The sequence below is a fragment of the Gadus morhua genome, chromosome 21 (assembly GCF_902167405.1).
Source record: "Gadus morhua chromosome 21, gadMor3.0, whole genome shotgun sequence".
Classification (NCBI taxonomy): domain Eukaryota; kingdom Metazoa; phylum Chordata; class Actinopteri; order Gadiformes; family Gadidae; genus Gadus; species Gadus morhua.
Genome location: NC_044068.1, coordinates 17,542,083 through 17,564,582, shown reverse-complemented (window position 1 = coordinate 17,564,582; position 22,500 = coordinate 17,542,083). Strand labels below are relative to the sequence as shown.

Below are 22,500 nucleotides of genomic sequence, written 5' to 3'. Positions count from 1 at the left end.
CACACACACACACACACACACACACACACACACACACACACACACACACACACACACACACACACACACATCCTCCTGGTATAGCATCTGTGTGCTTGTATCTCTACCTGGTAGAACAGGTGTGACTGTATGTCTACCTGGTCTAACAGGTTTGACTGTATCTCTACCTGGTATAGGAAGTGTGTGACTGTATCTCTACTTGGTAGAACAGGTGTGTGACTGTATCTCTACCTAGTATAACAGGTGTGTGACTGTATCTCTACCTGGTAGAACAGGTGTGTGACTGTATCTCTACCTGGTAGAACAGGTGTGTGACTGTATCTCTACCTGGTAGAACAGGTGTGTGACTGTATCTCTACCTGGTAGAACAGGTGTGTGACTGTATCTCTACCTGGTAGAACAGGTGTGTGATGTGTATTTCTATGGGCTCCGGCAGGTTGCTGATGGACTGGTTTCCCACGCTGCTCGCCACCACGTAGCTGTTCAGAGAGAGACCGTCCTGCTCCCCCTGGAACACAACCACAACCAGGATTGGTAGACGAGCACAGATACACAACAACTACGATCAGGATGGTGAGGCAAACTCATATACACACTAATCACAACCAGGATGGATAAACAAGCTCAAATATACATCATCTACAACAAGGCTGCTGCGATGTATGTTCCATAAACCACCCTAAACAGACGTGTGTTACTAGTCATATTCTTAATCGTGGTCATATTCTATGTGCAGACAAATGGTCAGAAAGCCAGATAAAAAGGGAGACACATATGCAGCCACACAGCCCAAGAGACAGACTGAAAAAGACTGAAAGAAAGACAGGACACTTAGAAATTAAGACAAACATATTCCAAGATAAATCATGGTAAGATTGATGAAAGATGTACATGTGAGACGGGCAAACAGATAGAAAGAGAGACAGAAACAAGGACTACATTCAGAAGCAGGTGCACAGATACAAAACTGACAGGGTTAGGGTTAAAAACGGACAGGTTGAATAGATGGTGTGAAGGGAAGTCTGAAGGCTTTGTATCCCGTGTGTATGAATCGTAAGCCTACCTGGAAGAAGTTGTTCTTGCTGAAGAACATGAAGTTGATCCTGTCGACTGTGTCTCGCTCCGCCTCAGACAGGCTGTCACTGGTCAGCAGGGATGCAGGGAGGGTCACCTGGGCAAGAGGATGACCGCTGTCCGTCTCAAAGTTGATCTGTATGAGGAGGGGAGAGGGGACGGGAGGAGAGGAGAGGAGAGGGGAGGAGAGGAGAGGAGAGGAGAGGGGAGGAGAGGGGAGAAGAGGAGAGGGAGTAGAGGAGAGAACAGGAGAGGAGAGGAGAGAATAGGAGGAGAGGAAAGGAGAGCGGGGTTGAGGAGGGGAATGAGATGCTCTGTGAGTTTAGTCTGATAGGTAAGGTATGAATAAAAACTTTATGAGTCTTGTGTGGTTGGTTTGGTCTGAATAAAAAGCTATATTAGTCTAGTGTGAGATTGGTTTGGTCTTGAAAAAAAAGCTTTATGGTCTCCTGTGATTTGTTGGATTTAAATACACAACTCTATTAGTCGAGGGAATTGGTTAGGTTTGAACACTGACTGGTCTTGGTGTCCCGTGTACCTGGGGGTCTGTGTTGTTGGGGGGGATGGAGGCGCTGAAGGAGGTCCCATTGTAGCTGCTGGCGTTCAGAGCTGAGACTGCCACTGCCAGGTGTCTGGAGGAGATCATGACAGACGGACCCTCAAACTCTATCTTCTGGACCAGGTCATCCACTGTCCTCAGCACCCTGTGAGACAGAGGAGAGGGGGGGGGACGGGGGGGGAGAGAGACAAAGAAATATTGAGACAGACAGACAGAGACACAGGCGGCCGACAGACAGAAAGGGCAGATAGAAATAGAGCTTGATATCCGATCTCTCGCACAGCAATACAAACCTCTGTGCAAAAAAGAACAGCATTGCAATTTAGTATGTTAACCAGACTCCCCCTGAAAATAACGCTGTACCTTGGTAACGTGTACGTTGGTGCGGCCTCGTGCTGTCTCGAGGTGTAAAACCCACCAGTATGTCAAAATCTCGCTATCTCCCTGACAGCTTCAGAGATGGGTGTTAACCGGACTCCCTCTGAAAATAATATAATGGAAGCACTCTCTTGATCCAGGATCTAATTGGTGATAATAAGATACTGGGCCTTTGTGAAACCTGGTTAAAACCAGATGAGTGTCTAGCCCTAAATGAAGCTACTCCTCCCAATTACGTTAGCGCACGAGTATCTAGAGAAGTAAAGAAAGGTGGTGGAGTAGCCCGGATATCTAATTCTAAGCTTAATTTAAAGCCTAAGAATATATATATATATTCAGATCCTTTGAGGTGCTCGCGTTCTGCTCCTCAGTCCCCCGACAAGCGAAACGAGTTCCAGACTCTTTCCTTTTAGCTGTAGTATACAGTCCCCCACGACCGTTTTCACTTTTTGTTGATGAGTTTTCTGATTTTGAAGCTGATCTGGCTACATATTCAGACAATATTTTGCGTATTGGGGATTTCAACATTCATGTGAATAACCCATCTGATGCCCTCGCAAGGGCTTTTCTGTCCATTACATATATGCTTGGCTTCAAACAGTTTGTCCAGCAACCCACATCGGTGGAAACAGGCTGGACCTCGTTTTGACCCGTGGTGTAGACATTTCAGACCTAGTGGCCTCTCCCTACACCTCAGCTTTATCAGACAATTTTTTGCTCACTTTCCAGGTGGTGGTATCCTGTGCCTGCGACGATCAGCAGGCTACTTTTTGGCTGTCGTCGTATCACCCCTGCAACCATTACAGCTATGGCAGATAAGTTACCCTGTTCACTTGCTCCTCTTTGTAACTATAGTGGTTCTTTGAAGTACCTTACTGATTACCTCAACAATGCCTTGTCTTCTGCCATTGATTCAGTTGCTCCACTCGTAATTAAAAAACGATCGTTGAAAAAAACAGCTCCCTGGTTTAATGAAGAAACGCACACCCTGAAGCAAAGCTGCGGAATCCTTGAACGAAAATGGCGCTCGACTAAACTTGAGGTCTTTCATCTTGCATGGCACAACAGTCTGCTCCCCTATAAGGGTGCACTGACTACTGTGAGGAACGCCTACTTTTCCAGTATCATCAACTTGAATAGAAACAATCTCAAGTTTCTTTTCGATACGGTGAAGAGTCTGACTCAGAAACAGACTCAGAGCGTAGGCTCCTCCCTCTTGGCAGGTCAATTCATGGATTTCTTTGGAAATTAGATTCAATCGATTACAGTGGAAATTGATGCTTGCCGTGCAACTTGTCCTACACATCCTACTGGGCAGGATGGAGTCCTGCCCAGCAGGATGGGGACCTCTGAGGCAACTCTCCGGGAGTTCAAGGCAATTCCTCTGGTTGAACTTGAAAAGGTGATAAAGGCATCAAACCAACAACATGTATGTTGGACTCTCTCCCTTCCAAGGTTCTCAAGGAACTTCTTCCACGGTGGGGCCTGCAATCCTCTCACTTATGTATCTCTCGCTTTCCACAGGAATTGTTCCCTTTAATTTCAAGGCTGCGTTGATAGAACTGCTACCCAAAAAGCCTGGCTTAGATCCTGCATTAGTCAGCAACTATCGGCCTATATCGAACCTGCCCTTCCAGTCCAAGATACAGGAAAGGATTGTAGCAAAGCAAATCGTCGCTTATCTGACAAGGAACAATCTCTTCGAACCTTTCCAGTCGGGGTTCAGGAATTTCCGCTCAACTGAAACTGCTGTGACAAGAGTTGTAAATGATATCCTTCTTGCTTTGGATACAAATGCAAGCTTGATGCTTGTGCTGCAGGACCTCAGTGCTGCGTTCAACACGATCGACCACAGCATTCTTCTTCACCGTCTTGAGCACTATGTTGGTTTCGAGGGTACGGCTCTTGGCTGGCTTGAATCATACCTTACAGATAGAACACAATTTGTGCTCAGTGAGGGTTCAGAATCGAAGCACTGCAAACTACGCTTTGATGTAGCACAAGGGTCGGTCCTTGGTCCATTACTTCTTGCAATCTACATGCTTCCCTTGGGCGACGTTATCCGCAGCTTCGTAATTAGTTTCCACTTCTACGCGGATGACACCCAGCTCTTTATTCCTGTAGAACCAAGGAACTCGGCCCCAATCCAGAAGCTTGAGTCCTGTCTGGCAGCGGTGAACAGTTGGATGTCACAGAACTTCCTGCAGCTTAACACTTGGAAGACAGAGCTGATAATAATCGTCTCAAAGTGGGACCAGAGAGAATTTGAGAATGTCTCACTGTGGTTGGATGGCCTCGCCATCCCACAGAGTGCATTTGTCAGAAATCTTGGTGTCCTGTTCGACCCTCAACTGTGCTTTGACCAACATGTTAGAAGTATAACTAGAATTGCTTTTTTCCATCTGAGAAACATTGCAAAATCAGAACAATGTTATCTGCAGTAGATACAGAGACACTGATTCATGCATTTATATTATCAAGACTGGATTATTGTAATTCATTGTTCTCGGGAATATCAAACTCTGCCACGAGAAGTCTACAGCTTGTACAGAATGCTGCAGCTGACCAGAACGAGAAAGTTTGTTCACATAACAACTATTCTCGCCTCTTTGCACAAGCTACCAATAACTTCCAGATCAGATTTTAAGGTGTTACTGCTAACCTATAAAGCCTTGCATGGAATATCTCCATCCTACCTGAAGGACCTGATCATTCCTTACAGTCCTTCTCGTTCCCTCCGGTCTTCGGGAGCTGGCCTTCTTTCACTACTTAAGGTTAAAAAGAAATCGGCTGGACAGAGAGCGTTTGCCTATTGAGCCCCCTTCCTATGGAATAGGCTGCCACCGGTGATCAGGGAAGCTGACTCTGTGGAGCTAATCAAAGGAAAGCTCAAAAAACGCACCTCTACAATCTTGCATTTGGAACATAGGAGTGTGAAAACGACACAAATGCGATGTGAAGACCACTCTGTGTTTGTTTGTGCAATGAATAACACAGTATATATTTCCATTATGTACTTTCCCGTTCTAATTCACTGTTCTGTCTTTCTAGCGTGTTGCGGTGACTGGACTGGATGCCTGGACTCTCCTCATGGTTAACCAGCCAGCACCACATCACCAATTCAATATGATGTGCATGTATTTACCTGTATGTAAATTATGGCACCCATTGCACTCCGGACCATCCCTGGAAGAAGCGATCCCCTCCTATGTGTTTCTTCTCAAGATTTCTTCCTTGCTAATTTCAAGGGAGTTTTTTCTTGACCTTGTGGGGTCTTAAATATTTGGCCTGTTAAGCCCTTTGAGACTGTAATGGTGATTAAGGGCTATACAAATACAATTTAATTGAATTGAATTTGGGGGGAAATGTGAAATTTAAATAAAACTATGTGTTTTTCAGAATTTAATTTAATTTGAGATATTTTGATTTAATTTTATCTGAGTTTCACAAGGATCGACACCATTTGAAGGCGTCATGGGCCTGGGGTCTTACTTCTCGGAGGCGGCGGCCGGCATGCTCTCTGAGCCCGTCATGATGTTGGAGATGATGGTGACCACAGTGGAGGCCAGCGTGAAGTTGACCTTCACTAGGTTCACCAGCTCCTTCACCTTCGTCACCACCTTAGACACCTGGGGGAGAGGAGGAGGAGAATATTTGAAATATAAACCACAAACAAGAGTTCATTGTACAGTAGAGAAGGCAATAAGAGTAGAGACTGCGTGAAGTGTGTCATTTAAATACGTCACCTCTTCATCGGACAGCGCATTGTTTGTGATGTCAGCCAGTTGCACCGCCACCTCCGCTGCATTCTCTGTCCACATTCAAGACACACCACACAAGAAAATAAACTTACCAACAGAGGTCGACTTCTACTCTTCATCAGGTTGATGTACATGTGTGCCACCTCAGGCTTACCTGCTGACAGCTCGATGTTATCAATGTCGGTACAGTTGCTGAGGTCTGGGGGGGACCAATAGGACGACAGGTTCTGAGAGCTGATCATACTAGAGGGAGAAAAAGGACGCTCAATCAGAGGTCGACGGCACAAAAGAGAGGTAGGAGAGAGAAGGTTTGAGAGAGAGGAGAATTTGAACAGTGTAGTGAATTTGAAATATTGAATGTTTATTCGTTCAGAAATCGGATTGTCCCAAAGTCTAGGGTTCTATTTGTTGATTCACTGATACACTAAAACAGGGACAGCACATTCTGTAACAAAAGCTATAACAGTAGCACAGTACGGAGTTGGGGAGTCTCAATGTTTTCTTAGGTTTGCATTATAGCCCATGTCGATAAGGTTCTTCGCGTTCCCCGTGAGGCCACTGGCCTGGCTTGCACACACACACAATGAGGGAGTCCTACCAGGTCCTGGACGTCTTGACCTCCTTGTTGGGGAAGCAGGGCAGATGCTGGGTGGTGGTGGGCCGGGTCTTGGGCCAGCGGTAGTGGAGAGGACTCTCCTCTGGACAGTGCTCTACGGGGAGGAGAGGAGGTCAACGGTCTCCTGCTGTTCACGTTAAAGGAACCATGCTCCATGGATGCGTGGAATAACGCGCTGTTTTTCATGCTATGTTATGCTATGCAAATGTACGTTAGGATACACTTTTATATGCTGAAGTGAGCTTTGTTATAGCATAGGCTACACATAAAACATATGCTATACTATAGCATATGTTAAGCCCTTTGAGACTGTGATTAAGGGCTATACAAATAAACCTAAATTGAATTGAATGTTGTGCTAGGATATGCTAGGAGGAAGATTGTTGAGGAAGGTGACGCCCTAACCCTTACCTGCTATTTAATGACATCAAGGCCCAATCCCATTTCTACCCCTTACCCCTTCCCCTTACCCCTTACCCTTCCCCCTTCCCCTTACCCCTTCCCCTTACCCCTTCAAAACAAGGGGGAGGGGTAAGGGGAAGGGGTAATGGGTAGAAATGGGATTGGGCCTAACTATGCACTGCACGTCACTTTGGATGAAATCCTTGGCTAAATGACTATGAATAGACTAAACATCATGAAGTGCCGGGCGGTGGGTTCCATGCGTAGGACCCACCGATGGCCTTGACCTGGATGCTGTCTGTCTGGAGCTGCAGCCCCCGGCCCATGGACCCGCCGCTGCTGGACAGCCGGGAGGAGACCAGCGCCTCCCCCAGGCTGTCGTTGGTGCTGTGGCTGTACACCAGCAGGGCCTGGAGGGTGTAGCTGGGGGGAGGAGGGGGGAGGAGAGGGGATGGGAGGGAGAGAGAGGGGAGGAGGAGAGGAGGAGAGAGTAGAGAGCAGAGAAGGGAAAAGAGGGGAGGAGGTGAATAGAAGAAAATAGTAAACGAGGAGAGAGGAGAGGAGGAAAGCAGAAAGGAGTTGAGAGGAAAAACAGCACATATCAGAATATTACAGCCTATTCTATTGTATACTATTACAATTACAATTACAAGTAGGGCATTTAGCGACTTACATCGGTTAATACACCCATTGACACACCGACGGCAGAGTCAACCATGCAAGGCGACAGCCAGCTTGTCGGGAACAGTTAGGGTCAAGTGCCTTGCTCAGGGACACATCAACACGCTCTAGGAGGAGCTAGGGATCGAACTACCAACCTTTCGGTCACAAGACAAATGCTCTACATCCTGAGCTAAGCCGACCGCTTACTATTAATGCATAATCAAATAAAAACCACCAATAATTACCTGGAAGTTCTCTGCTTTGAGGCTGCCAGTACACTGACACACAGGAGAGAGGAGACAAATAAATATGCATATATTTTGTGTGTGTGTATTTGTGTGTGTGCCTCTGGTGAGAATGTTGTTCTCACCTTAAGTAATCTATGTAGACACCATCGCTCCAGCTCTCAAACGTTTCGTTCAGCTGGGAGAAAGCAACATTTTCAGAAAAGTCCAGTTTTAAACAATGCATTGAATCGTGCAGCAGATCTTAAGAAAAATCATCAGACAGTCTCCAGAGGAATTGAAAACAAAATCATTTTTCACTTTTTGTCTGTTTTGTGTGTTAGTCTACTTGGCTGTCTGTTTGCCTGTCTATCATTCTTTTGACTGTGTCAAAACTGCATTTCAAATGTACAGCCAGTCACAGTCAATCATACTTTCTCTATAATCATCCCTATTGAGTCTTTCCACCCATGATAGCATTATTTAACAGGCAGGTTTTTAGCTTATGAAATGGCAAGAAGAGATAGATGTAAATCCAGGACTGGATCGCGGATCGGATCATGTCTCACCCACTGCAGGACCGATAGCTCCAGATCGCCCTGATCCAGTTCAGAGTCCTCGTCCTCCACCACGAAAGACACCCTGTAGAACAGGCCCTCTGACCCGGGACCAGCAGGGAGAGGGAGAGAGAGAGAGAGAGAGAGAGAGAGAGAGAGAGAGAGAGAGAGAGAGAGAGAGAGAGAGAGAGAGAGAGAGAGAGAGAGAGAGAGAGATAGGGAGAGGGAGAGGGAGAGAGAGAGAGGGAGAGGGAGAGTTAGGGAGAGAGGGATCAAGAGAGAAGGATTGGCCAAAAGAGAGAGAGAGAGTGTGAAGAGAAAAAGAGTTACACAGTGTGGATTTAGTGTAGTTGATTTCATAGACTTAACGGGACATGTCTCCTCTGCCGCCCCTGCGCGTAGGGTTAGCGTTGCTCATCTCATAGCAGGGATGAATCAAAATGGCTGTCGGAGTAATGGAGTTATGTAGAAATCCAATCAGACACAGCAGAAGGACTATGTTCGGTCATAAACCTCTGGAAATGTCTTAAAGTCATACAGTAGCAGTGACTGATGATGTCCATGAAATAAAGAGATTCGTCAAACCAATTATTATAGTTTTGTAATTTGGTAATAGGCATGTAGTCCATCAATTTATGACAGACTTAATGCTTCTAGAATAGGCCTGATTCCTAATACTAATTTATTAAAATTCTTTAGTGACTTTGTGGTTGGATTTTGACCCCATTTAACTTCATCGTTCTGCTATAGGTCTACATGTTTCAAATATCTTACCACCAAAATAGTTAGTGTTTTCACATTTGAAGTAACGATTACAGAAAATTTCGTGTTAATGTTCAGAATTTTAAGTTATTGTTATCTTTTGTTGAAAAGAATCCGAAACAAATTTCTCCATGTCTTATCTGCCATTTCATTGATCATGCTATGCGACATGTGAAATGGCCACTAGATGTCGCTATAGCCTTTCATTTACGTTAGTAAAGCACCAGTCAGGTTACTGCTGACATCCAGGTCCAAAGTAGGAAAATAAACATTTATTTAACAAAAAAAATCCAATTGAGATTTTAAATTGAAAGGAAGAATCAATAAACAAAAGCATAAAATATCAGATATAAAGTCCAAAAATGTGACCTAAAAAAGATGGTCAGAAGCAATGTACAAGCCTTATAATTGTCCGGACCAAAGCTATTCTACTGCAAAGCCATTGGACGCCTACACACCATGTTAATGTTCTAGCTCCTGCCCGTGAATCAAGTGCCATTGGGCAACCTCACACCATGTTAATGTCCTTAATCCCGCCTCTGATCAAATGAAACCAATCAGCAATGTAGCCCTCCTTGATTGAAAATCGAAGCTACTGCCAAATAAGTTGAACAGCTACAGATTACCCACTAGTACTTTGCATACAGCACTGCAAAAAAAAAGAGGGAATTTAGATTCTTTACGAAATTCAATGGTTTTCTAAAGTGCAAATCAGTCCCTACTTTATCCCGAGGCCAATTACTGAACAATTCTATCTTTGTACTAATCAATCACCATAACAAGCATCTCATTCAATAACTCCTGATTTCTTTGCAGTGCTCTACAACATCCAAGAGGTTTCTATGTTCTACGTCTACGGTGGTGGTGTCTGCATGACATACTGTTCCCCGATGACAGTCCACACAGACAGTTTAAATGAAAGCGCTGTTTACATTGGCATGGCCCGGCAGGCCGCGCGTCAGAACTCAAGGTCGGGGGTCGCGGCTCGGCTTGCGAGGCCGTGGCCGTTTTAAGACCGCTACCGGCTACTGGAGTCCAGGGGCTGACCGCGACAGACGGAGGCGAGGGGGAGGGAGAGGACGGGGCCCAGAGGGGCGCTGGGAGAGAGGCCGCCGGCGGATCTCTTGTCATCGTCAAACGCTGGGGGAAGTCGGCGCCTGCGGGGGGGGCGGGCGAGACCGGCGCATCGCCATCGCCGCTGCCGCCGGGGACCGCCCAGATGGGCTTTGACCCCGCTGAGGTCGGACCACCCGTTGGCTTTGAGAGGTTTGTGAGCGCGGCGTCTGTTTTTCGTTGGGGTGTTGCCGTTGTGGTGGCCCTGCTGGGGAGAGGGGGATTGGGTCTGGTGGGGGCCCCTACGACCGCTGTGGGGACAGGGTTTCCTCGTGGTGTGGTGACGGGGGTCCGGCTCTTCAGCGGCGGTGTTGGAGACGGTGTGGTTATAGGGTCACGGGAGGGCTCGTGATCTACGGAGGCTGGTGTCTCTCCAGAGAGCTTACCACTCCAGGGGAGCATGGATTTCTCTCCCCAGGAATCCAAGCCTCTATCTGGGCCAGCAATAGGCGAGCTTGAGGGGGGTCCAGAAGTGGTGTTCACAAGAGCTAGAGTTTCATTGGCAGTTGAATCGGGAGCACTTTGATGGGTGACTGAGGCGTCACCGGGCCTTCTCTGCCCAGCGGAGTCAGTGTGGAGGTGGCTGGGCTCGGCCACCATGGACCGAGCCGTTGCTTGCATACCTAGTGTTGACGCCGGGTCCGATCCCAGATCCTCGGTTGTTTCGATGGCTAAACTGTCGTACTGCTCGTGGTCCACGAGCGCACTCCTGTGGGGGTTAACACTGGCCGCTGTTTCTGATCCCCAAGCAGAGTCCAGCTCCACCTCTGAACCTGAAGCATCCTCCATGATGGGAATGTGTAATGCATCTGTATTCTTAGCGCCTGGGCTCAGGTCGCCTGAGGACTCAATGTGTACATGTATTTTGGAACTAACAATAAAACCAGATGTGGTTCCTCTTTTTGGGATTTCCCCAGAGCCCACTGAAACCTCCCCTGATCTATAAACTTCAGCGGAAAAAAAGGGATTTGATTGGCTGGCCAGGGCTGGAGCAGCGAGGGGCTGGACAGAGTCCGGTTGGCTGACAGAGATTTCAAATCGGGGAGGAAGTTGGCTGGGAGTTAAAGGCGGTCGGTATGCAGTGGCCGATTTGCTACTTTGTGCAGCGGAAGCTGGAAGCAATTCTGAATGGTTGCCGTGAAGGGGTGGGGTCGCAGGGGTCACATGGAATGCAACCAGCAAAGGGGTGGGCTTCGAAGTACCAGCTGCTGCCCCCTCCTTGCTGGAAGAATCTGCTGGCAGCGCCAGAGGCTCAATTGGAGGTGGGAGAAAGGGAGGAGAGAGAGAGCGAGAAGGGACAGGAGAGATCGGGCTGGGAGAAATGTAAAGCGATGTGGGAGACGTGGTGAAAGAGGGGAGGGCCGCGCGGGCAGAGGCAGAGAGGAGAGAAGAAGTGGGAGCAAACGAAGAGAGGGGAGACACACGTCTTCTCTCGAGCTCAGCGCTGAGGTCGGGAGAGTGGGACGATCCGGCCGGGAGGCTGTGTCTCAGCGGACTTGGCCTGTCTCCTAATCCTACGTAAACTAATCCTGGTCCTGGACCGGAGTCCAGGTCCAAAGCCCCCTGCTCGGCGCATTCCCCTCCGTCATCCCCCACGCCCGGGGGGCCGCAGGGGCTGCCTACGTGACTAATGCCTTGTGTAACAGCGCGTGTGTGCGTTTGACGGTGAGCGGTTTGGTGGTTATGTTCGCGTGTCGAATCTGAGTTGGAAGTCAGATCCAGCCCTGAGGCATGCTGGGTAGTGGTGGGTGTGGTGGTGGCGTTGCCAAACCGTGGCGCCAGGCCGTTGTGTCGCACCGGAGTCTGAGTTGGCACGGCGACAGGTGGATTCGGAGAATAGAAAATAGAAGTCGCAAATTCCCTGGCAGAGGGACGAGATGCTTGTAAGCTTAAGGCGTGCCTTCTGGAACTCACAGTGTGTGCCGCAGGCTGCCCTGCATATGCCTGAGAGCCGGTGGGTTGCGTGCTCATCGGCTCTCTCAAGGGTCTGAGGGGGGGAGGCAGAAGCCCGTCTTCCGAGCCGTGCACGGTGGGCGTGCCCTGGGCTCCAGACGTCCCTCTGAGAGACAGGAGTCTTGAGAAGGAAGGAAGGTTTTCTCGCGGTAAAGTGGAAAAGGTAGCGTGAAGAGAGGCGGTGGGTTTGCTCATGTGCTCATGCCTAAAGTCTTGGTTGACCTTTGTCGCCCTCACGGCGACAGGGTCGTGTACGGATCCCTGGACGGAGAGCCCGTGCAGTGGGCCTATAGAAGGCGGCCTTACGTTTAAAGGGAAAGACACGCTGGACGGAGACAACGAAAGAGAGGAAGGAGATACAGAGAAGAAAGACTGCATGAACGCCCCCCTGCGTGCGCTCTCAGGGCCGGGGGGCTGGAGGGTATTAGCAGGGGAGGGCAGCACCGGGGTCCATCTGTTGTTTCTCAGAACACTGACACCATTCTGGGATACAAGCCCTGTCTGATACTCTGTACCTGAACCACCAGGGTCGGTAGGATCAGCCACAGTTCCAACCCCTTTCTGATCCTTCTGGATCAGAAAGTGACTCACCGATGGCCCTGGAGCAGGATGAGAAGGCCACAGTAGCAGCTGGGGGTCCGGCTCGACAGCGACTGACCCCGGCACCCAGCCCGAGGGGGTGGGCTGTATTATGTCACGCAGCCAATCAGAACCATGAAGCCAAGAGTCTGATAAAACCAATGGTTCTGACGTGGGTTCTGTGGCAGTTAGTCCAGATCGACTAGGAGGTGGGTCTGCCAAAGGACCCCCAGAGGAGGGGATGAGCGACGCATGGCTCAACTGGGACTCCCCTGGGTCCACCTGGGTCCCATCGGATCCACCTGGAAGTTGAAAATCCAGATGGTTTGAGAGAGCTTGGTCAGTGGGAGGGAGGTCTGCATCAGGGCTAAACATTGCAGACAATTGACCATGAAGGTCATGTGTGTATGAAGAAATAGAATTCAGGGCACTTCCTGGTTCAAAGTTCGCACGTCGGGGGTCCAAGGTGGCAATGGATGGATCTGACGCTCGGTGGGTGGAACGACGAGAGAGACCGAGGGCGTCGGAGGAGAGGAGAGGGAGGGGCGTGGCTCGAATGAGAGAGGGGAGAAGACGGAGGGAAGACGAGGGAGGTGGAGAACGATAGGAGGAGGAACGTGGCGGCAGGGGGGTTGGGGAGGAGTGGAGCAGGTTTCCGTGGGAGGTGAAGGAGAGCGGGAGGGAGGGAGGGGGGGCGAGCTCAACTGCGAGGGGAAGAGATATGGCAAGAGGGGTATGAGAAGGAGTTGACAGTGCACTCAGAAGAGGAGAAGGGCGGCTGGGCCTCAGATAATAGGCTAATGTCTTGAGGAGGGAGAGTGAGGATGAAAGAACAGAGGGGGTGGAGCTGGACGGTGAGAAGGTGAGAGGTGATTGGGGCTGAGAAGATGATGTTTGGGGTTGTTTTAAAGCCGTATGTGTGGATGATGTGTGTCCATACTGGAATAAATGTTTTCCGTTTAATGTAATGTTGTTTCTTACACTATGCTGCCCTTGTAGATCAGTCACAACTGGGGAAAATGTTGGCATGGTTGCTAATGTACTTCTGTTATCTGTACCTAATCCTGCCTCGAATATCTCCTCTGATTGGCGGAATGAAAGCTCATCACTATTATGTTTGACACTATGCATGCTTCCAGTGTCATCCCTTACTTCTGATTTATTCGATAGATGTTCATTTCTACCCCCAGAACCTGCACTTTGGGCTGTGTCAGGGTTAGAGGGATTACGAGGTTCCGATTGGTCAAGCGAATGGTTGTGTTCTGCTTTAAAGCCAATCGTAACAGCGTTCAGAGGTTCCCCAGTAGGAATGGGAGCGGGCTCATCTGAAGTGTAGTCGTCAAAATCAAACAGACCAAAATGTTCCCTGTCCTCCTCAGTGTGGATTGACAAATCATACACAAACCCCTCTGTGCCAGACTCATAATCATCCCCCACCGTTTCAAGTCCATCCGTCCAGTTTCCAACATCATCCGTTTGGTTTTCCTTACTCTGCATCAGTAGCAACCAATGTGGAGACATCGGTTTGTTCTTCCTGTTGCTAAGTGATGAGGAGAACGATGAGGATGATACTAATGATGAAGATGAGGATGATAGCATAATTGCTCCCTTTGCTTCTGGAGGCCCTTTCTCTTCCTCCTCCTCCTCCCTCTCCTCCTCCTCCTCCTTCTCCTCCTCCTCTGATTCTATAGGTGGATGACCCAGGAATGACCCTTGGTGTAATGCTGTGACCTTTGACGGGGGAGGTGCTTCTACTTCAAGGGTTGTTGTCATGGCGACTGGAGTTGTGCCCCTGGGTTGCGGTGACAGGAGAGAGGAGTTTCTTAAGGGAACAGCCGCTCTAGATGTGTCTTGGTGCCGTGGTGGCTGGGTCCTGTGTACCGGCCCTGGTGCTGGTGTGGTCTCGTCGGGCCCCGGGGTCGTGGTCCGCTGCTCGGCCGTGGGTCTGGGAACAGGTTCCTCTGGAGGCTTGGTGACCAGAACCAGAGGCCTCGGGGAGGGGCGGAGGCTGGCCGGGTTTGGTCTCTTCCTGCCGGGCACGACCAGAGGGGTGGAGATGTAGCCCAGGGAGGTTTTGGAGGTCTGGAAGCCAGGGCGTCGGAGGGCATATGCAAAATGGCCAATGAACCGTGTTGGAGGCTTGGTTTCAGAGGCCGGAGCTACGGCCGGGCGGTCCACAGGAGAGGCTGTGAGTCTTGTCTGTCGGGACCGGTCTCGGTTTACTGAGGCTGGGACCAGAGCAGCGACTACATGAGCCTCTACGGTATATGTATCTGGACCTGAGGGTAGGGATCTGCGGCGACGACGTGGTCCACGGGATCTGGACTGAACCGAGCTCCCGGGTTTGATCCGAGGCGCTAGGAGGCCTTGGGGGACGACTGGACCTTCTTGTGTTCTGGAGGCCCTTCGTTCTGCAGGGGGTTTCAGCAAGGACCGAATGGACAACACGCCCTCCTTCACTGTCGCCAGGGTAACCGCGGCGGTGTCAGGCCAGGATAACCCGTTTCAGTGACGACAAATTAAGGGCGGAAAACAAGAAAGGTTACAACACAAATCAATCATGTAGTCTCCAACAAAGCACCCAATAACACAACACAGAACACAGACCTGTGAATGAAGTTCATCAACACAAGCATCGTAATTCAGACCATGCTTCTTGTAGAGTGTTACAGAACGTATTAAAATGCAGACAGTGGCCAAACCCTAGACCCTTCACCTCAATCAGTGGAGCACAAAGACCGTGGTTAGTGTCAGACAGCATGATTATAATATATCTGAAGTGAAAGGGAAAGTGAAGGAAGAGTACCATTAATTAGGAAGAAAGGGAAGGAAAAGAAAGGACGAAACCGAGGAGAGGAGAGGAGAGGAGATGAGGAGGGAGTGAAGAGAGAAGCAAAAGGAGAAGAGAGTGGGGACATGATAGGGTAGGGGGAGACGAGGAGAGGAGATAGGAGAGAGGAAAATTTACCAGAAATAAAAAGAAGCTAATAAAATAGAAGGGAGGAACACAGAAAAGATTTTCAGAAGAGCGGCATACAAATCATTGTAACTTGGAATTAGAATTTTGATTTAGTTCCCTACTCAGAAGCGTTCGATTCACTTGCAGTGTTTCTGTTAGATATGCTATGCAAGCAAAACACGGCAGGAAGGAATTTAATACAACGACACCTTGATTTTCAGTTGTCAGGTGAAATGAAAACTTCAAGCATGCAAAGAATATTGGGACACTTTACAAGAGCAACAGTCAAAAGAATGAATAATTTATTGAAATTACACTTATTTTACTTCAGTAAATCAGACTGTAATTTGCATAGCCTAACAAAATTTGGGTATGCATAGTTCGAACCAAACCTCTCTGCCTTCCCATGTATATACTTATCCCATTATTGAGCACCACCAACTGCTCACTAACAAAATAAGATAATGATACTAAGGTCCGTGAAGGACGTGTGACGGGAAACGGGGTACCCTCAGTGAGGTAGTTCTGGAGTGTGTGAGCGGTGGTCTGGCGGTCAGTGTTCTCTCGCTGTAATTCTCTTACCATGCGGGGGAGGAGGGTTAGTAGCTGGTGGGTTAGTTGTAGCGGAGGAAAGGGTGGATGTGTCACTGGCTGGAGTCAGGGCTACAGAGGGGTAAACAATAACAACGACAACAACACACAGAAAACAACAACATGTTGAATGGTGGAACTGTGGCAGGATGTTTTGTCACTGGACCAGGATAATCTCACAGTTATGCAGGTATGTACGAATATAAGTTTTAACCTTTAATGGGAATCATGTTTACCCAATTGAATGGTCGTTTACTATTTGTATGTTTTGGGCAAAATAAATAAATAAAAATCTCTAAATATATTTTCTGTACTATACCGGCCTATACTATACTTTTTAAGAAAAATAGTCAACTGTCAACAGAAACTGGCGAAGATAAGATAGAGGGCAGATAGTACTTTATTGATCCCATTTGGTTATGCGCTTGCCACAGTTTGATTTGTGGCCAAAGGACAGACATGACAGTTGACGTGGCAGTTGACCAGTTAGCTAACCGCAAGCTTACCAGTGGCTGGGTGCGTGATGGTAGCATTAGCATCAGCAGGGGAGGTGCAAGCGACTGCGATAGCGGGGATGGCGCTGCTAGCGCTGGCGAAAGCTGGCTCAAGGGATTAGCAGAATAATTCAGCATGTCAGGGATATAACTCAAAAACTAAAAACATTAGTGCCATGTAAGGGGTTAATAGCGCAAGCAGTTCACATTCATTGTAGACCACATCTCTGTAGGGCTGTTCTGGGAGGTCTGCTGTGAGTCACAGAGGAACAACCCTTACGGACATGTGGGTTCCCAAGCTGCAGTTCTCATAAGGATCTTGGAAGCGTCGTTGTTTAGTGACTTTAAGTATTATTAATTTCTGTCTGTAAATTGCAGGATGGACACAGCCAACTGTTTCACTGAATACAAATACTAATGTGAGAAAGCCTACATATAAAAAGTGTTAATTCAGGTATTTTTGTTGATGTAAATGGGTAAAGTGCTCTTCCTTATACTGTTATACACTCAAATGAAGACTTGAGAATAGGGATGTCCAATATTGGCTTTTTTGCCGATATCCGATATGCGATATTGTCCAACTCTAAATTTTCGATTCCGATATCAGCCGATACCGATGTCGATATTTGGGTTATTTTTCCTCAAACCTAATTTAGGTAACATTACATATCTCCTGTTGTGGAATTAACACAACATGCTTAATGTTATTGTGATGCCCCACTGGATGCATTCTTGAATGCAACAAGGCTTTCCAAATGTTAACATTGTCTGAGCAAAATAAGAAAAATACTTCAACTTAATTTAAGGGAAAAGTGCCATGTTTATTTTTATTTTTTTAATGGTCTCAGACAACAGTTTGGATTACCTTCTCCCTGAGATAATCTTGACAATGCCCACAACAAATAGGGCAAACTTGACTTCACAAATGATAAAACATTGTACGTGAACAACTATGTGCAACATAGCAGTATGTTTCTTTAACTAAAACTCAATAACCTTAATTGAATAAATGCACAAATATGTGTCAATTACAATGTGCACTGTACTGCACAATTTTGAAAACATTTATTTGAGCTATAAAAAAAAAAAAAAAAAAATCGGTTTTAAGGCAAAAAAAATCCGATACCGATATTGACAGATATTACATTTTTATGCAAATATCGGGCCGATAATATCGGTGGGCCGATATTAAAGGTTAGTTCAGTTTAGTTTTTTAGTTCAAGTGTTTTTGTGGCGTTAAATCTGCGACTTCTCTGGGTTGCAGTACACTGACTTACACTCATTGTTATTCCAGACGATTTTGCCAATGAACATATTTAAACTATTTGTTGTTCATTATCAAAACAAGACGGTTCCAAGAAACCCTAATGGGAAAGGGTAAGGGGGAGCCATGTGGAAGCTTACCAGAGGATGGGGAGCTGAGTCGGGCCGGGATTGTGGTAGTGGATATGGTTGAGGAGGAGTTGGAGGAGGTGGTGCTGGTGTTGGAGGGTGGGGTTAGAGGCATGCTTGTGGTGGGGACGATGGACAAGGATGGAGGAATGGGGAAGATTGCTAGAATGGAATGGCAAATGAAAATATAAGGCAGGCATGGATTACATCCATAACCTTTGACCCTAGTTGGGATGGAGGGGTCACATGTCTTCTCTGCGTTTATCAGGTCTATCTGTTTCATCGCCTCTATGTCTCCTAAAAAGGGTCTCTATGATGCTTGCCTAATCAGACTGGACTGAAGGTTAACGTCGAGTCTTCTCCATCCAATTCAAATTTATTCCATCTGCATACTTATCATGCCTTGAGAAAGCGATTGTCTGTGGTATCAAAAGGAGAAAATAAATCCCATTAGGCCTATCTACATTTCTGAAGAAACCCACATTTCAGGTGGAAAAACCCACAGAAGGGTTTCTTGACGAAGGAGGGATTTGGGGAACTAATTCTGTGTTGAGCAAGTTAACGTTTATCTAGTCCCTCATGCACCTGAGTCAAAGCGAACTTCTGGCTGGTTTCAAGAAGCATATTAAACCTGGGCCTTATCTGTCAGCAACAGATGGAACCGGTATTAAGGGACAGTAGTAATGTAACATCAGGGCATCCCGTGTTTTTTGTTCAAGTCTTTCTTCATTCTTCTTTATTCAAAATCCAAGTGTCCCCAAATGGTTCCCTGTGGAATCCCCTAACTGATGATCCTTGTTGTGTAGTTAATTTTCTTCGTAAATAAAACGTTGACTCCATGTCAAATGTAAATCACAGCTGGGAGAGCATCCAGAATGTGTTATTTCGTGCATGAGCTCTCTGCAGTTTGAGATATAAATGAAGAAAGCTACGAGACACAGAGTGCCCAGAGCCCCCCAACAGACACAATCACTGTGCTCATTCTCATTCATTCTCCATTCATTAAACAGAAGCAGCGGAGGAGGATGAGAGAGTGAAGAGCAGATGAGAGGAGAGAAGAGGAAAAGAAAGGAGAAGGAAGGAGAAGAGAAGAGAGGAGAGGTCAAGAGATGAGAGGGGAGAGGGAAGGAGAAGAAAATAGAGGAGAAGTAAAGAAAGGAGAGGAAAGGAGAAGAGAAGAGAGGAAGAGAAGAGAGGAGAGGAGATAAGGAAATGAGAGGGAAGGAGAAGAGAGGAGAGGTGAGAAAGGAGAAGGAAGGAGGAGAAAAGAGAAGAGAGGGAAGCTAAAAGGAGAAGAGAGGAGGAAAAGAGAGGAGGAAAAGAGAGGAGAGAGGCAAGGAAAACATAGGAAAGGCAGAGTAGAGGAGGGAGGCGAAAAGAGCCAGATCCATGGGAGATAAGAGGAGAGAAAATGGAAGGGAGGAGATGAGTGGAGAGGGGAGGGGAGATGGGGTGAGATTCTTACCGTGGGAGATGACATTAGTAGCATGGATGATGTTAGTGGAGTCAGTGGACGATGGGTTGGTGGGAGAAGTAGAGGCTGGCGGTATTGACAAGGGATTGCAACAAGAGCGACAGAGAGAGAGAGAGAATCAGAGTGAGAGAGAGAGAGAGTGAGAACACAATAGAGAGAGAACGAGAGTTAGAGAGAGAGAGGGAGAGGGAGATTGAAAGATGAATAAGTATGAAGCTGAATGACAAAGCACCAGTGCCAATGTTTCCATTTATCGTCGTTGCATGTAGGATTATCCCGGAAGTTATTGAGGTCTTCCTCAATAAGAATTAGTAGCCAGTTAAAACCCACTTTGGCAGCCCTTTCCTCATCACAGGTACCCAATTACTACTGATTCACTCAAAGAGATGCACTGTCAACAGCTCAGCCAAGAGCAAAAGGTAGCAGTAAATGCTAATTCCGTAAGTAGCAGCTGCTTCTCATAGATTTTCCAAATACTTTCTTTGGTTTTGTTTCCTTGGGTTCTGCACTTTAGCCCAGAGTCGACACTGTATTCATGCTGCTTCTCGTGAACTAAATCCCATAAAGTATGACCTTCCCACTTAGGCTTCCACAGAGGCTTGAAGTGTGAGACTGACATTTATAAGGGAGTGACGTCATCCAATGACCCCTATCAGCTTAAGCTACTGTTTATTGTGAACATGCTCCGCGATGATTGCTATTGGTTGTCTCCAAACCCTGTGACCTTCACGACAAAAGATCATTGGCTAGGAAACCAAGCATAAACAGATCCTTATACAATGATCTTGGGAAGATTTTTCTATTGTCCCCAACACAATAGTGAATTATGTCAATGGAAAATGGCCTTTGTGAGAAGGGGGAAGCATAACCATGTCTTATTCGGCCTTGTGTTGTGTAGTGCGTTGTATTGTGTGCTGTTGTATTGTAGTTTCATGCTTTGGGTTTGTATTTGAAAGCAGACATCCCATCATGAAAGCTTTGCACTATTTACCAACCTAGCTCAGCCGGAGCGCTGGTGCCTTGACGATCAGAAGATCAGATAGAAAACAATTTGTCATTGGTCTTTTTGCCAAACTTGATCCCGGCTTTCTGTTCGAGGTTACAAAGCTGTTCTTCTGCTGCCTTTTCTTTTCAACAGCTAATGGTGTCCTCCGCACGTCTCCATCTCCTCTGCCCTCTCTCGGCTTTCACTCTTTACCTTTTCACACTTTCTAAAACCTGTTATCTTTTTCTCCTCCGACTCGTTGCCTGTCCTTCTCCCTCCACATCTTGTGTTTACATCTCCTTTTCCTTACTTTCCTCCACCCCCCTCATCGCCCCTACGCCCATGCACCCCCTCTCCCCCTCCTCTCCCCCCTCACCCCCTCGTCTCCCCTACACCCATGCACCCCCTCTCCCCCTCCTCTCTCCCCTCCTCACCCCCTCCTCCACTGCCGTCTCCTTCTTCTCTCCTCCTTTCCACTCCCTCTCCTCCTCTCTCCCATTCTCCTCCCCTCACCTTCGCCCGGTCCTCTCCCCTCCTCCGCTATCTGTTTATCCCATCTCCCCTACTAATCTCCCACCCCTCCCCCCTGTGCGTGCCTCCGTCTCCTCTCCTCACCTCCCCTCTCCCCGCCTCCCCTCCTCCTCTCCTCCACCTCTCCTCCTCACCCACCTAGTGCGCTCTGGGGCCGCGGGGCACGCTCTGCCATCTCTTTGAGCCCGCGCTGACAACCGCTCCTCTAAGGCAATTGAAAACATCCTTCCGTAAGACGCCCACAAACCATTTGAGGAGTTAATGGGTGTTGTTAAGCTGTTTGAGGAGAAGGCTTTGAAGCCCCATACCCCGGGGGCCGTCAACAGGATGTGGAGGCGGAACACAGGCTGGAGGAACAGGGGCCATGTTCCATCGGGCCCCGCTTGTTCACTCCCAGTTCCCCTTAGAGTCAACACTCTTCAGGGCCCTAGTTAGGGAGCGTGTTTAGGGGGAACTACGGTATTAGTGATACGTGGCAAATCCATGTTTGTGACGTGTAGCCCTTAAGTCAACCATGACAGCTCATTTGCATGAACATTTTTGGATATTTCAAACAAAACGTCACAATCGGGACATCCTCCCCCCACACCCGGAATAGTATACTGCAATTTATGGGGCGCAAGCGGACACAAGTTTGTTATTTTTTGTTCCCCTTTGGGTTCTTCTGTAAGCAATGAAAACAAACGCAGCCCTGGCACTGTGAAGCAAATTGAATAATAAAGCGATATATAATCCATTAAATTGCAATAAAAAACAAATATATTCAACAAACTCCCCTGGGAGGGTTCATTGTTTATCCCAAAGTGGTCTTCTGGAGCTCATACCGCCACAAAGAGAGAGAAGATGGCTCCATGGGAAATTCAAAACACCTGTAGCTTCATGCGTTTTCTCTGACATTCCCCATTCTGTTCTGCTGTTTCTTTCTTTCTTTTCTTCCATTCCAGTAATCTCATCTGGTTATAATTGCATTTGGAGAATAGAAAGGGGATGTTGTGGCTTCAGATATGAAACTTGTTAAAAGTGTTAGAGTGTGGTTTTAATTAAAAAACAAGTGTGGTTTAAATTTGCATGCTCTACAAATGACACACGTCTTTGCAGTGGAGAGTCGAAGGGAATCCCACAAATGGACACGCTTACGACCACAAACACACACTAAGGGGAGGAGGTGACGGATTGCACCTGTTCCCCCCTATAGGACGAGGGTGGGTTTGTTTTCCCTACCTGGGCAGCCCAGTCCGGAGGAGTCACAGTTGGTGGTGTGCGTTGTGTCGTTTGGCAGCGATGTACCTGCAGAAGGGTGGAATAAAGTTAGAATCAAACACGCACCATGATTCATAGATTAGTAAAACAAAAGAGGGTTATAGTGCACATACATGTATGCAATGAGTAACTTATCATTTAACGTAGACACACATCTGAGAAAATAAGGAACG

General features: G+C 47.5%; 1 protein-coding gene across 15 annotated transcripts in view; it reads right to left on the bottom strand.

Moving 5' to 3' along the window:
- Window positions 1-22,500, bottom strand: part of adgrg6 (adhesion G protein-coupled receptor G6) — an 80,853-nt gene that overhangs the window by 17,473 nt on the left and 40,880 nt on the right. For 5 of the 15 annotated variants that reach the window (XR_003974292.1, XM_030344833.1, XM_030344840.1 and 2 more), the window contains 16 exons: window positions 22,289-22,354; window positions 19,543-19,617; window positions 18,090-18,239; window positions 16,698-16,790; window positions 16,183-16,263; window positions 8,247-8,335; window positions 7,824-7,876; window positions 7,699-7,731; window positions 7,065-7,213; window positions 6,371-6,482; window positions 5,927-6,015; window positions 5,758-5,822; window positions 5,504-5,640; window positions 1,613-1,778; window positions 1,064-1,210; window positions 392-508 (listed from right to left, as the gene is read on the bottom strand). Coding sequence is in view for 14 of the 15 variants with exons in the window: in XM_030344833.1 (XP_030200693.1) it covers window positions 392-508; window positions 1,064-1,210; window positions 1,613-1,778; window positions 5,504-5,640; window positions 5,758-5,822; window positions 5,927-6,015; window positions 6,371-6,482; window positions 7,065-7,213; window positions 7,699-7,731; window positions 7,824-7,876; window positions 8,247-8,335; window positions 16,183-16,263; window positions 16,698-16,790; window positions 18,090-18,239; window positions 19,543-19,617; window positions 22,289-22,354 (1,622 nt within the window). In the remaining variant the exon portion in view is untranslated. The remainder of the gene's footprint in view (window positions 1-391; window positions 509-1,063; window positions 1,211-1,612; window positions 1,779-5,503; window positions 5,641-5,757; window positions 5,823-5,926; window positions 6,016-6,370; window positions 6,483-7,064; window positions 7,214-7,698; window positions 7,732-7,823; window positions 7,877-8,246; window positions 8,336-16,182; window positions 16,264-16,697; window positions 16,791-18,089; window positions 18,240-19,542; window positions 19,618-22,288; window positions 22,355-22,500) is intronic. The other 10 variants (XM_030344835.1, XM_030344838.1, XM_030344842.1 and 7 more) reach the window with 6 other exon arrangements.